This window comes from Condylura cristata, unplaced genomic scaffold (genome assembly GCF_000260355.1).
Source record: "Condylura cristata isolate star-nosed mole 26May11 unplaced genomic scaffold, ConCri1.0 scaffold00006, whole genome shotgun sequence".
Taxonomy (NCBI): Eukaryota; Metazoa; Chordata; class Mammalia; order Eulipotyphla; family Talpidae; genus Condylura; species Condylura cristata.
Window position 1 is genome coordinate 4,627,379 of NW_004567107.1, and position 13,227 is coordinate 4,640,605.

At 58.0% G+C, this 13,227-nt stretch overlaps 1 protein-coding gene across 9 annotated transcripts in view; it reads left to right on the top strand.

Moving 5' to 3' along the window:
• The window catches only part of ST6GALNAC6 (ST6 (alpha-N-acetyl-neuraminyl-2,3-beta-galactosyl-1,3)-N-acetylgalactosaminide alpha-2,6-sialyltransferase 6), a 15,111-nt gene extending 3,872 nt beyond the window's left edge, over positions 1-11,239 (top strand). The window contains exons 1-8 of one of the 9 annotated variants that reach the window (XM_012721492.1): positions 19-43; positions 177-287; positions 1,127-1,181; positions 2,422-2,512; positions 4,057-4,236; positions 6,014-6,420; positions 9,053-9,160; positions 9,752-11,239. In XM_012721492.1, coding sequence (XP_012576946.1) covers positions 1,156-1,181; positions 2,422-2,512; positions 4,057-4,236; positions 6,014-6,420; positions 9,053-9,160; positions 9,752-10,265 — 1,326 coding nt within the window. In that variant the 5' untranslated portion in view covers positions 19-43; positions 177-287; positions 1,127-1,155 and the 3' untranslated portion in view covers positions 10,266-11,239. Of the gene's footprint in view, positions 1-5; positions 44-108; positions 288-1,126; positions 1,304-2,421; positions 2,513-4,056; positions 4,237-6,013; positions 6,421-9,052; positions 9,161-9,747 lie in introns of those variants that run through there. The other 8 variants (XM_012721493.1, XM_012721496.1, XM_004677298.2 and 5 more) reach the window with 8 other exon arrangements.
• Positions 11,240-13,227: the final 1,988 nt, after the last annotated feature.

Here is a 13,227-nt window from a genome sequence, read left to right on the forward strand (position 1 = left end):
GGGGGCCCGGGGGCCGCGGGGGGCCGGGTGCTCCCCGGGGGAGGTGAGCTGACACCTTGTGGGGACCGGTAGCGGCGGGAGGCTTGGTCTGCTCTGGGGTGAGGTTCGGGGGTCGCTGGGAAAAGGGATTGATGCTGGGGGCCCCAGGCCCCCCCAGACCCGCTCTCTCTTGGCAGCCGCGCAGGGAATTCCCGGCCCTCGCTCGCGAGGACTGCCTCGGGGTTCGTAGGGCCTCCAGCCCCTGACTACCCCGCCCCTGCCGCTGTCCAGCTTCCTTCGCATCCCAGGTGAGACTAGGGCTCCGACCCGAGTGCGGGAGCTGGGGAGGGGTCAGCTCGGCCGGCGCAGTGGGTGAGGCCCCTCCCAGCGCGCCGCCCCCGCGGACCCGTGGGCTCAGCACCCCTGATCTCGGAATTAGGATTGCCCCTCCCCCTTCTCCGCGGAGCCCTCCTCCCACGCCACTCCTGGGGGGGTCCCGTTCCAGTGGGAGGACCCCTTGGCCTGGGAGAGGAAACCCCCCAAACTGAGGGCAGGGTGTGCCCCCTTACCCTTGGCCCACGCAGGAAGTTCCGAATCCGTGCTTTTGGCCCAGTGCTCTGAACTGCAGCCCCCCAGCCTGAGTGAGTCCCAGCAGGCCTGTTTCCTGCTGCCCAGCCAGGCGCTGGACGCACACTCGGTAGCCTCTGGCATATTTCAGCGGCCAGTGGTGAGGATGGAGGGGAAGGGCTCAGTCCTGGGGTTCACCCTGTCAACAAGCCTATAAACAAGTCTCCCTGCGGCTCCCGGAAGCCCTGCCGGGCAGTGGGCTCTGTGAACCTCAGTCTTCTCATCTGTGAAGTGGGGAGTAAGATGCCCCACCGCGCTGTTGCCAGGACCCAGCCAGTGGGCCACCCCTACTCCTTCCTGCACAGCTTTCTGGAAACTCCTGGAAACGGCTGGCTGGGGGTCAGATGAGTGGGCATGTTTTCCTGGCAAATCCTTGGTGAGGTGGCTTTGAACAGTGAATGACCACAAACCCATAGCTGCCGGCGCTGCCGGTCACTTTCGAGCCCTGGGTTGCCCTTGCCATGTCTGCTTGAACCCTTCTAACCAAGGTGAGTGACCTGCTCTTTTTCCCTTTTCACAGATGAGGAAACTGAGGCTCAGAGAGGTCACATGGCTTCCTCGAGGCCCCTCAGCCAGTAAGTGGAACCGGGATTGACACCTGCGATGCTGTGACTGCCCGCGGCCTTCTCAGAGCAGGACTGTGACTGGGCTGACCAGGGGGACGGTGGTCCTGGCTGAGGGCCCTGCTCAGGCACAGGTGGGAGAGTGGGGTCGAGCCTGGGAGCTGGTGAGCTCTGGTGTGTCTGGAGCATGGGGCGCCCGGATGAAAGGGCAGAGGGTGTGAGACAGTGGGCCCGGGAGGGTCTGGGGTGCCAGCGGTCGGTCTCAGGGCTGATGGGGCGACGCTGGGCTTCTGCCTTTTGCCCGACTGCGACTGCGGAGGGCCCAAGGACGGGCGGCGCTCCCCTTCTGTTGAGCCTGTTTCCAGATATTTCCCGCGAGGACTGAAGCCAGTGAGAGGCCCACGACCTCTCGGACTAGTGGAGAGGGCCGCCAGCCGCCAGTCCCAGTGGAAACCTGAAGCCGGTTTCCAGAGTGGGGGCTCGGGGCGTGGGCGGGGCTGTGGCGTGGGCGGAGCCAGACCGAGCCAATCAGCGGCGGAGCGCGGGTCGCCTCCTCGCACGGAGGAGCTCTGGCTGTTCCTGGAGGCTGGGGAGATCCCGGCCGAGCTGAGAGACCCCTCGTGGAGAGTGCAGAACTGGGAGCCCCCAGGGCCCAGTTTCGGCCTCGGCACGTTTCCCGTGTGCCCTCTGGCCGTGAGTCTGCTGGAGATGGCAGAACCCAAGCACTCAACCTCGTTTTGACAGGTGGGGAAACTGAAGTCTAGAGAGGATCCCCAAGCCAGGATGCAGGATGGAGGGGTGTTGTCGGCTGGGGAGTGAGCAACAGAGCCAGGTCCCTTCACGAGGAAGCCACAGCTCCTGGCGCTGGAAGAGCGCTCAGCCTGGCGGGGAGGGAACAGGCCGTGTGGCCCACCCAGGCTCAGAGGAGCAGGGTGGCCAGGCAGAGGGGAAGTACCTGCGTGCAGAGGGCTGTGAAGACCTGCAAGGGAACTTCCTTATCCCACCACGTGGACCTAAGGCAGGGCTTAGAACAGGACAGTGGATGGGGGCCAGCTGGGCCCCCAGCAAGGCTGTGTGGAGGGCGCATTCCCGCCTTTCTGGGCCGCGGTGTCTTCTGCAGAATCAGTATGGTCCCAGGCCTTAAAGTCAAGGTGGGCAGTGGGCTGTGTGGTGTGTGTGTGTAGGGTGTAGCCTCTGAGCAGCTTGACCCTGGGGCCAGTCCCCAGGCCGTAACCCTTCCTGTGGTTTGCAGGTGTGAGCCCACTTCCCTGTCCCCTGGGCCACCTGTGGGACACTGGCCCCTGCCCCCCAGCAGACTCCGGAGAGAGATGAGTAGCAACAAAGTAAGTGCCCCCTGGCTTCCTGCTCCCATTCCAGTCTCGTACTCCCCCCCCCAGGGGCCCTTCGGGCTTGCCTCAGACCCAGGCCACTGAGTCTGTCCCCACAGAGCAGGGCAGAGCTCTGCTGTGGCCACTGATGGGTGTGCCTGGGGCAAGCCCCTGCCTCACTCTGGGCCCAGGGCCACGTCTGATCTTTTGGATTTGATTGGTTGAGAAGGCGAGGATGGTTAGAGAAGATGAGACTGGAGTGCCATGCAGGGTGGGTGTTGGCTGTGTGGGGAGGTGGAAAGGGGAGGGCCGGGGTGGGGGGTAAGGAGGAGTGGCCAGAGCCAAGATGCCAGAATGCTGAGAGCACACCCCTTCCTCCACTCACTCATGCTTCCCTGGTACCCGGTGTGCCTGGCCCGCACACCCTGCCCTCAAGTCGGCGATCCTGTACCCTTTGCAGATCCTGAAGGTGGGGTAGGGTGTTCTGGGGGTTTCGTCTGGGTTCAAGCTGAGAGAGAAACCAGACAGACAGTGATTTGAATGGGGGAAGGTAAATGCAAGACTTAACTGTAACTGGACATTGGAAGACTTGATGTCCAGGCCTGGCTGGAGAGGGCACAGTGTGACCCCTGGGGCCGAGAGCTCACCTAGGCCTGCGCTGGTGCAGCCTCAGCCCACCTCCAGGCTGCAGGGCAGGCTGCAGGGGCACTGCGAACTCCCACAGGAAACTGCCCCAGGGAGCCGAGGGCTATGGGCTTGGGCACTGCCCATGGCTGTGTGTCCATGAGCTGGCCTCCTGGAAGCTGTCATCACAGCTGACTCCCGGTGCCATAGGCACTCTGTTCCAGAGAGGTGGGTGGAGGAAGCAGTGGCGGGCAGCTGGTTGATGGGGCGTGCTGGGGAAACGGGCCCTGCCCCCTGCCACAGGAGCCAGGGCTGAGGGCAGCCAGGGACTTTCCTCCTGCAGCGCCTCTCCAGCGCCCACTACTGGCACAGCCTAATATGCAGGAAATTGGGACGAAAAAAACCTTCAAAAGGCTCAGATCTACTTCCACAGAGCAGGCCATAAGGGTGAACTGGGAGCTGAGAAGCTATGCACTGGCACCGGACACTCATCACCAGGAACCTGGGCCTCCAGGTCACCCCTAACTTTGGAAACCCTGCAAATGTTGGGGAAAACTGGAACCCTTTTTGTTTGAATGTCCTGCCTGTCTCCGGGCAGGCTTCTGACTGCAGCTGGGGGGGTCCTTCTGGGGGGTTCCTTCTGCCTTCACAGCCAGTACACTCCCCAGGAGCCTGTAAGCACTCCCCAGGAGCCTCTGATACATACGGCAGGAGCAAGACTGAGCCAGGCCCAGTCCTCAGAGCTCATGGTCTCAAGGAAGCGCGGTGGTGGGGCTTTGAGTCAGTGTGCTCAGTGCTGTGAGAGGGCGCTCAGGGGCTGAAGGGGATACCTGGCTGGTCTGGAATGAATAGAGTTAGCCAGGCATGGTAGGTGGCCAGGAAGGGAGCCGCCGAGGCCTCTGGGTGGCGGGCCTCACCTCCTCTCCCCTCTCCAGGAGCAGCGGTCAGCAGTGTTCGTGATCCTCTTTGCCCTCATCACCATCCTCATCCTCTACAGCTCCAACGGTGCCAATGAGGTCTTCCACTATGGCTCCCTGCGAGGCCGCGCCCGGCGGCCCGTCAACCTCAAGAAGTGGCGCCTCACCGACGGCTACATCCCTATTCTTGGCAACAAGGTAGGCGGCCACTTTGCGGGACTCCTTGGGACCTGCGCGGCAGCTGGTCCCTGCTGCCTCCATCACTGCCCCTGCCTCCCCTCCCCTTCCTAGAGGAGAGGACGGACCGCAGGAGCCCAGACCTCGGCTTCCAGGGCCTCAGCCTCCTGAGACAGGCACCCTGTCCCTCTCTGGGCCTCAGTTCTCTGCAAGGTCCCACCTTGGGGTGAATTTCCCACCATGTCCTAAGTCAGAACCCCTCTGGAAGGGTGTCTCTGGCTTCCACTGATGTGTCTCTGCTGAGGAGTCCGCACCGGGCTTGGGAGCAGGACCGGGCACTTGACGCATAAACAGACAAGCAGCAGCAGCTGTGCCAGGGCCTGCTTGTGCCCTGACACGACACGTCACCCTCATACCACCCCTGTGGCGCCGCACCTGGTAACCTACGGAAGAGGTGAGGAACCGAGGCCTGAGGGGCAGACACTTATCCGAGGTCACACAGGAGGGAGGAGCCGCAGCCCTTCTGAGTGCAGCCTGTAGAGAGGCCAAGCGCCATTTTGGGGGGCTTCTATTTGCTTGGTAGGCTTCTGGGGTGCTACTTCTGGGGTTCACCCTGTTGTCCTCCAAGCCCTAGTCATTTTCCTTGCCGTCAGGGAAGAAATTAAGGACCTTCCCACCTTCCAGGAGGAAGAGGTCTCCCTGAGGGTGCCTATCTCTCTGCTCCCTCATGGACCCCCTCATTTTCTCAGGGTCGTCACATACACATTGTGGAGGGCCCAGGGCCCTTGACAGACCCTGGCGGGGACAGCACTCATTAGCAGTGTTCAGAGACAGATAATCACCAAGTTGAGGCTTCTGTGCCCTAAGGACCCCTGAAAGGAGTGGAGGAGGACCCCAGGAGAGTGTGGAGGAGCTCGAGTGCGTGATGTGGGGGCAGGGCCTGGTCAGCCAGCCTGACTGGGGAGGCCAGAAAACGAGCTCAGAGAAGCTGGAAAAGTGGAGGTTCATGGGACGTGTGGCTGAGCTTGGCGTCAGGGCGGAAGGAAGTCTGCCTGCAGGAGGCGGCACGGGCTTAGTCTCGAGGGCTGAGTGAGAATTCCATGGCCGAAAATGGCCCCAGAAACACGTGAGCCCACTGGTCCATGCCACCGGTGAGGAAATGGTGGCCCGGGAGGGCATCCACCCCGCTCCTTCTCGACAAGCAGTATCTTCCCTGTGGGCAACGGGGACCTGTCTCAGGGCACCGGGGAGGTGTGGAGCTGGGGGCGGGGGTCATGGCCCTCTACACCTGGGTTCGGTCCCCATGTGACTCCAGGACACCCTACAGGGGGTCCTGTTCTGTCTTGTTAACTGCCCCGACCCAGCGAGTGACCTGCTTCTGCGCCTCAGCGTCACGTCAGAGCCTCGGCCCTGCCTTTCCGGTGTGGTCCCCTCTCAGCGCAGAGGCCTCCGCCACCCTCTGAGTAGCTGGACCTCCGCCGCTCTTTCCTTTCCTTGCCAGCTCGTTTCTTACTACCGGGTGTGATTTTGTCTTGCTCACTGCCTGTCTCACCGACCGTGAGCTTCTCGAAGACAGGAGACTGGCCCCTTTGCTCTGGCCCCAGAACCTGGCCACTCGCCAGCTCACTGTTGCACTGGCACTTGATTGTTCCTTATTGCTAGGTGCTGAATGCTGAGCAGCTGGGCTTCAGCTGCCCGTCCTTAGCAGGGGCACGATAGCTCCTGTCCTCTGGGGCCGGAGGGCACAGGCTGTGCCTGGCGCTGACGGCCCTGACAGTGTTGACTTTCCATGCCCCAGACGCTGCCCTCCCGGTGCCGCCAGTGTGTGATAGTCACCAGCTCCAGCCACCTGCTGGGCACCAAGCTGGGCCCTGAGATCGAGCGGGCAGAGTGCACCATCCGCATGAACGACGCGCCCACCACGGGCTACTCCGCAGACGTGGGCAACAAGACCACCTTCCGCGTTGTGGCCCATTCCAGCGTGTTCCGTGTGCTGCGCAGGCCCCAGGAGTTTGTCAACCGGACCCCCGAGACCGTGTTCATCTTCTGGGGCCCCCCCAACAAGATGCAGAAGCCCCAGGGCAGTCTTGTGCGCTTCATCCAGCGGGCAGGCCTGGTGTTCCCCAACATGGAGGCCTACGCCGTCTCTCCCGGCCGCATGCGCCAGTTTGACGACCTCTTCCGGGGTGAGACGGGCAAGGACAGGTACCAGCCTCCTGCCTGCCCGCCTCTGTCCGGCCCTGTGCTCCCCCTCGGCCTGCTCCCCTCAGAGGACATGGCCAGGGCTAGCCAGCCCCTGCTCAGGTCTCTGAGGGGAGTCCTCTTCAGATCCAGCTCTTAGCATGAGTCATTTCCAGTGTGCTACTCATGGTCCTGTCTCCCAGAGGGCTTCCTCCCAGCATGCTCTGTGCTGAGATTGCACAGTCACTCCTAGCATCTTCAAGGGGAGCTGCCTGGTGGACGTGTTGACTGTGCCCGGCATGTCTTGCTTTAAGCACACAGTTGCTCCCGGCATGCTTTGTGCTAAGGCTACGTCATTTCCAGCATGTCCTACTCTCGATAAATCTCCCTCAAAAAGCTAGGCCAGTGATGTCCTATACAAATATAATAAAAGCCACATGCGTTATTTAAATTTTTATAGGAGCCACATTTATTTCATTTACAGAATATGACCTCATACATATTTTGTTAGGTTTATACTTAAATATTTAAAATGCTTTGTATTCAAAAGGGTTCTCGGCTCCTAAGTTTTCATTGCTAGTATATGGAAATATTGCTGAGCTTTGTGTGTTACTGCTTATATCTTGTTATCTTGCTACACTTACTAGTTCTAGATTTTTATAGCTTCTTTGGGATTTTCTATGTAGATAACCATTTTGGAAGGACATGAAAAAAGGGAGTTTTATTTCTTCCAGTCCTGTATGCCTCTTATTTCTTCATCTTACCGTCTTGCCCTGGAATGGACCTGCAGCCCAATGTTGAATTGTGCTGGAAGTGGTGACAGCCGACCCCCTTTCTCAGCCCAGCCTGAGGGGGACAGGCTGTCTCCTGTGATTAACTCCAGTGTAAGTGGCTGGCTTTGTAGCTGGCCTTTGCCAGGTTGAGGACATTTCCTTCTTTCATTAGATTCTAAGATTCTTTTTTTTTTTAATTTTAGCTAAATAAAACTTTACAAATATTCCCGGGGTGCTATTGCCTCTCAATCTTGATAGAATTTTTGCCATGATTGGACATTGAATCTGTTTTCTGCATCATTAATATGTGGTTTTTCTTTTTAAAGATTTATTTATTTATGCATATAAGAACAGGGGTGCAGGCCAGAGATGCTAGGGTGGGTATGAGAGGAGTCACCAGAGACAGAATTGGGGGGCAGAACTGGCAGATCCACTGAAATACACTGCTGAGGGGCGTGGTGGGGAGACAGGAGAGGTCTGCTGTGCCCTGTGGGTCAGCTCCCTGGCTGGGGATCGAACTCATGCTGCAGTGGCTATGGACAGCTTCATAGGCTGCGACTTAACCCCTGTGCCACCAGGGAGGGCCCAATATATGGTTTTTCTTGAGATTATTACTACGGTGGGTTATAATGATTGATTTTTGAAAATTGAGTCAGCTTTGCACTTCTGGGATAAATTCCGCTTGGTTGTGATATATTCTTCTTTTTGTTGGTACTGTTACCTGGTTTTGGTCTAAGGGTAACGCAGGCATTCAGAAAATGAATCGGAAGTGAGCATGCAGAACCAGTGGTAATTCTTAAATGTTGGTAGAACTTGCCAGTGAACCTCTGGGCCTGGAGAGTTCTTTTCAGAAGATTTTAAATATGAATTAACTTTTAAAAATAATTTTAGGCTTTTCAGGTTTTCTATTTCATTTCGGGTGAATTTTAGTAGCTTGTCATTTTCAAGAATTAACCCATTTTACCTAAGTTGTCAAATTCACATATGTATTTTTTTTATTATTCTTTTAGTATCTACAGATCTCTTTTATTCTTAATATTTCTAAGTTGTGTCTTCTTGCTCTTCTTTATCGGTCTTGGGAGAAGTGTATTTTCTTTTAAACTTTTCAAAGAACTACCTTCCATCAGATACTTGCAGAAATGTATAGGGACCCTTCCTGGCGGTGCTACAGGTTTAAAGCGCAGCACTATGAAGCTCTTCAAAGTCGCTGTAGCATGAGTTCGATCCCCCGCCAGGGAACTGTCCCACATGGTGCAGCAGACCTCTCCTGCTCCCCTCAGCAGTGTGTTTCAGTGGATTCACCTGTTCTGCTCCCCACTCTGTCTCTGGTGAATGCTCTCACCCCCCTGCACCTCTGGCCTGTACCCCAGTTCTTGTATGCATAAAATAAATCTTAAAAAAAAATTGTAGGTCAACATGTACTCAGTATCAAACATCATTGGCGACTTATCCTACATACTTTTTTTCATGCTAAGAAATCCTGTCTGTCTTCACACTGTGTCTCAGCCCTGGGTCAGGGCTCAGGTGCCCACAGGTGGCTGTGGCTGCAGTTGTGGGCAACACAGTTCTCTGCTCTAGGCTGCTTCTCCTGCCATTTTTCCAGCATGCTGCGAGGCCAAGCTCATTCTCAGTCTGGGAGATCCCAGTCCAAGTGTGACCGTGTCTCTAGGGCTTATTCCCAGCATGCCCTGTTCCCCTCTATTTCCCTCCAAGGTGCTTCTCCACACCTGGTGTATCTGCCAGACTACATACTCCCCCAGTGGACTGCACTGGTTGGCGTGGGGCTGGAGGTGGGGGGGGGCAAGGCGATCTGGGAGACCCCCTGTGGGTTGACCCCCCTCCCTGCCCATCCTGCCCCTCATCACGACCCTGTCTACCTCCAGGGAGAAGTCCCATTCGTGGTTGAGCACAGGCTGGTTCACCATGGTGATTGCAGTGGAGTTGTGTGACCACGTGCACGTCTATGGCATGGTCCCCCCGGACTACTGCAGGTGAGCTCCCCGGAAAACCTCCATCACTGGCCTCAGGGTGAAGCTGGCGCCTGGAGGCTTGGCAGGGTGCCTTCACGGGCCTCTATTTCATGATGTTCAAAGAGCGCTGCAGAGATCGGCCCCCTCCAGCTCCCACTCCAGAGTCTGTATATTATTAACACGAGCTGTTACTGTGACATGTAAGGCTGAGCGGGGGCGCTGCTTTCCACTTGCTGCCCAGGTAACCAAGTATGGCCACAATTATCTTCTCGTCCTCGTGGTGACCTCAGGGGTAGTGACATTATTCTTCCCACGCCACAGATGAGAAAACCTGAGGACACTGCCATCATAGTAAGGGAGTGGGGGCAGGCTCCGGAGCTCCAGCCCTTACCACCACCTTGCACGGGGTCCTCTTGGGGAAAGGAAGAGGCTTAACTGTACTAAAAAAAATGCCATGGTCTACAATTATTTCATCCCACACGCCATTTTACAGACGGGGAACTGATGGGGGGGGGGTGTCCCCCTCCAGGCCGATGGCCTACTGCAGGCCCGGGACGGGCAGGGCACGGGCCTGCGGGCCTGCGCTGATGGCCGTGTGCTCTGCCCAGCCAGCGGCCCCGCCTGCAGCGCATGCCCTACCACTACTACGAGCCCAAGGGGCCGGACGAGTGCGTCACCTACATCCAGAACGAGCACAGCCGAAAGGGCAACCACCACCGTTTCATCACCGAGAAAAGGGTCTTCTCGTCCTGGGCCCAGCTCTACGGCATCACCTTCTCCCACCCGTCCTGGACTTAGGCCACCGGCCAGGGCGGCCCTCGCGAGGGCCCTGGAGAGCCGTTCTCCGCCCAGCCTCTGGACGAGCGCCACCTCCTGGCCAGTCAAGGCTGGTGAAGTGTGTTCTGGCCAATCAGGGCTGGCAGGAGTGTGTTCTGACCAATCAGGGCTGGCAGGAGTGTGTTCTGGCCAATCAGGGCCTTGCAGAAGGAGGCTCCTCCAGCCAGTCAGCGCGTGGGAGGATTTTCGTGGCCAATCAGGGATTTGGGCTTCTATATGGTTAATCAGGGGTGTCGAGATATTTCTTGTCCAGACAGGGTCTGAGCGTAGTCAATCAGGGTATTTCTGAGTAATCTGAGGCTAAGGACATGGCCTCCCCCATGAGGTCTTGAGTTCAAAGCCCCAGGGTGGATCCTAATTCTCTCTCTATTGGCAGGGACGATGGGGTCCTGTCCCAAGGAGCCGGAAACTTAATGCTGCCCCTCACTTCCCTGAGCCAGAGAGAGGTTGCGTGGGGGTGGGAGATGTCTGAGGGCCGGCGTGGAGGGGGTCCCAGAGGTGGGGCGCCAGCGTCTGGGGGCTGGCTCTGGCCTGAGTGGCCCCTTCTCTAGGCGCCCTTCTGGCGGAGTCGGGCTTGAACAGGGAGTCGGGGCCCTCCCACTCACCCACCGGCTGCCTTGGGTCTGTTCTCTCTCTCGGACTGGATCCCTCCAGTCACTGCCCACGGGGGTCTCAGCTCCCTGGGGGTCTGGGCACCCCTTGCCCTTCTCAACCTCCGCCTAGAAACTTGAGGGTATTTTTGCGCAAATCCCCCAGGGCATGGGGGACTCTTAATCGGAATGAGACCCTTCAGCTGTTTCCTTAGCCCCTCAGCCCAGCTGCCATTAGCTTGGCTCGTAAAGAGCCAGGCCCCATTTCCTGCCATCCAGCAGTGAGGGTTCCACCTGTTGGGGGAGCCTTCCCATGGAGGAAGGGGGAAATCCCAGCCGAACTGGAATTTTGTGGAGCCTCTGTGTCTGCAGCTGCTGGAGGCTTCCAAGGGTCTCCCAGAGCTGGGCCTGAGAAGGCTCTAGGGGGTCAGAAACTGGTTTACTTGGTTCTGTTCCCTCACTCTACGTCAGGCACTTTATTGCTGGGCCTCAGTGGGGTTTGCCCCTTGCTCTTCCCCAGCCCAGAGGGAAGACTGGAGGGCTTCCTGGAGGAGGCGGTGGAATGGGAGGCCAGCAGTGAGCCATTGCACATTAGGGCGGGGGCTGGCAACTACACCAGACTGGTTTTGTAATGATTTGTACAGGAATAAATGCACCTAAGCTCTGGCTCCAGTTCCTGTCTCCAGATGCCCCTCAGCTCTCTGTGGCCCTGCGCGGTGGGCCTTCTCTGGACCCGGCCCACCCCTGCAGGCTGGGAGCTCGGAGGCTAGCAGAATGGCCAACTTTTTCAGTGAGTCAAACCTTGGGCGGCGGGGTTCTGGCACCAGCCCAGCGGGCATTTCCAGTCCCACCTCCCCCTGCCCGTTTGACCTTGGGCAAGTCTCCTCACCTTGGAGCCCCCCAGACTCTGCTCTTTAGAGGGCTCAGTTTCTAGGGAGGGGAGGGGCCCCACTGTGGGTTGTGTCCCAGTCTGACTCATAAGGGTTACAAAGACAAAGACACAGGCAGCTGCCAGAGGGACTTTTGAGGAGGTGACGTTCTTCCGAGGCCTGAGGACCAGAAGAGTCCTGCTGAGGTTGGGGAGACAGCTTCCTGCAGGCCGAGGGTGGGAGGACATCCCTGTCCCTGACCACAGCCTGGGCAGACGGGAGCAGGAGGAGCCAGAGCAGGGGGCGGAGGGGTCAGGGGTTGGCTCTGGGGCTTGGGGGTGCTGAGGGTGGGGAGCCAGAATTTCCTGTGGGGTCCCAGCTGGGGGCAGGGTCAGGCTACCTCCCTGGGAGGGTGTGGTTGTGGTGCTTTCTCCGCTGCCGCCAGCCTCTCAGCAAGAGGCTGTGTTTACTCCATGTTGGCACGAGGAAAGGGGTCTGTGACTCTGGGAGATTACAACCTGTTTAGGCAGATAAGATGCCCTTGGGAGCAGACGCTGAACAAAGGTGGTTGTGTGAGAGCGGGCAGGCCGCCTGCCGGAGACTGAGCACTAGCTCTCCCGCCCCGGGGCAGTGGGGACCGTGAGCCCCAGGGCTGGAACGGCACCCCCATATTCTCAGCTCACATGCATGTCGCTCTCTGGGTAGACACCCCATCAGTGCATTGGCTGCCGCCGATGAGGTTGGGAATGCCAGGTGGGGGATGGCAGGGACAAAAGCCAGGGTGGGCACACCGCCCTGCTGGACGCTGTGGCTGCAGCTGGCCTGGAGCCCAGGAGGCGGCTCTCCCCATGGTGCCATCCTCGCTGGGCTGCAGTGGGAAGGGCGGGGAGTTTGCAGAGTCAGGGCCTGGGCCCACCCGGCTCAGGTGGGGTTGAAGTGACAGGGCTCCGTGGGGCGCCTGATGGCAGTGGGGCTATGGGAAGAAGCACCTGTGTCCACAGGCTGCCCGCATGCTTCTCTAGCTCCAGCTCCTTCTGTGGATGCCCCCACCCCTGTCCACTCGGGCCAGCCCTGACCTGGGGTCTGTGTGCTCTGGCTGTGGGCCTCTGGGGGAGGCTGCCCCAGACTCATCCCAGCCCCCTCCACACTGCTGTATTTTCAAACCTCAGAATTCTTTACCAAAATATGTTTTTAAAGTTTTAAAATTTGATTTCATTATATGCTTATGTTTTTAGGTATTTTTATGTCACAAAAGAATTTTTGTTTAAAGATGTATTTATGCACACAAGAACTGGGGTGCAGGCCAGCGGTGTGGGATGTGTGTGAAAGGGTTCCCCAGAGACAGAGTGGGGAGCAGAACAGGCGGATCCACTGAAACCCAGGCTGAGGGGAGCAGCAGGAGACAGGAGATGTCTGCTGCGCCCTGGGGGCCACCCCCCTGCAGGGGCTGCCAATAGCTTCAGAGTGCTAGCCTTCACTGGTCATGCCCCAGGGAAGCCCCGAAATAACTGAAACCACACAAATGATACAGGGTAGAAAGCGAGGGCACCCCTATTCCCTAGCCGTGGTCTAGGGTGTAATCTTCCATATTTTTTCCTCCATGCAAGTTTTCTCATTCCCTCTCTCCTTTCCTCCCTTCTTTCTGTCTCCCTCCCTTTTTCTAGGTTATAGGTGGGAGGAAAAATCCCAGAACTTTAGTGTATCTCAGTCCTGTGGAAAATCCTTAGTCAGATGCAGATTAAATAGTTAAAACTTAAGGTCCTTAAATTTTCAGTTTAATTTTTTAATTTTT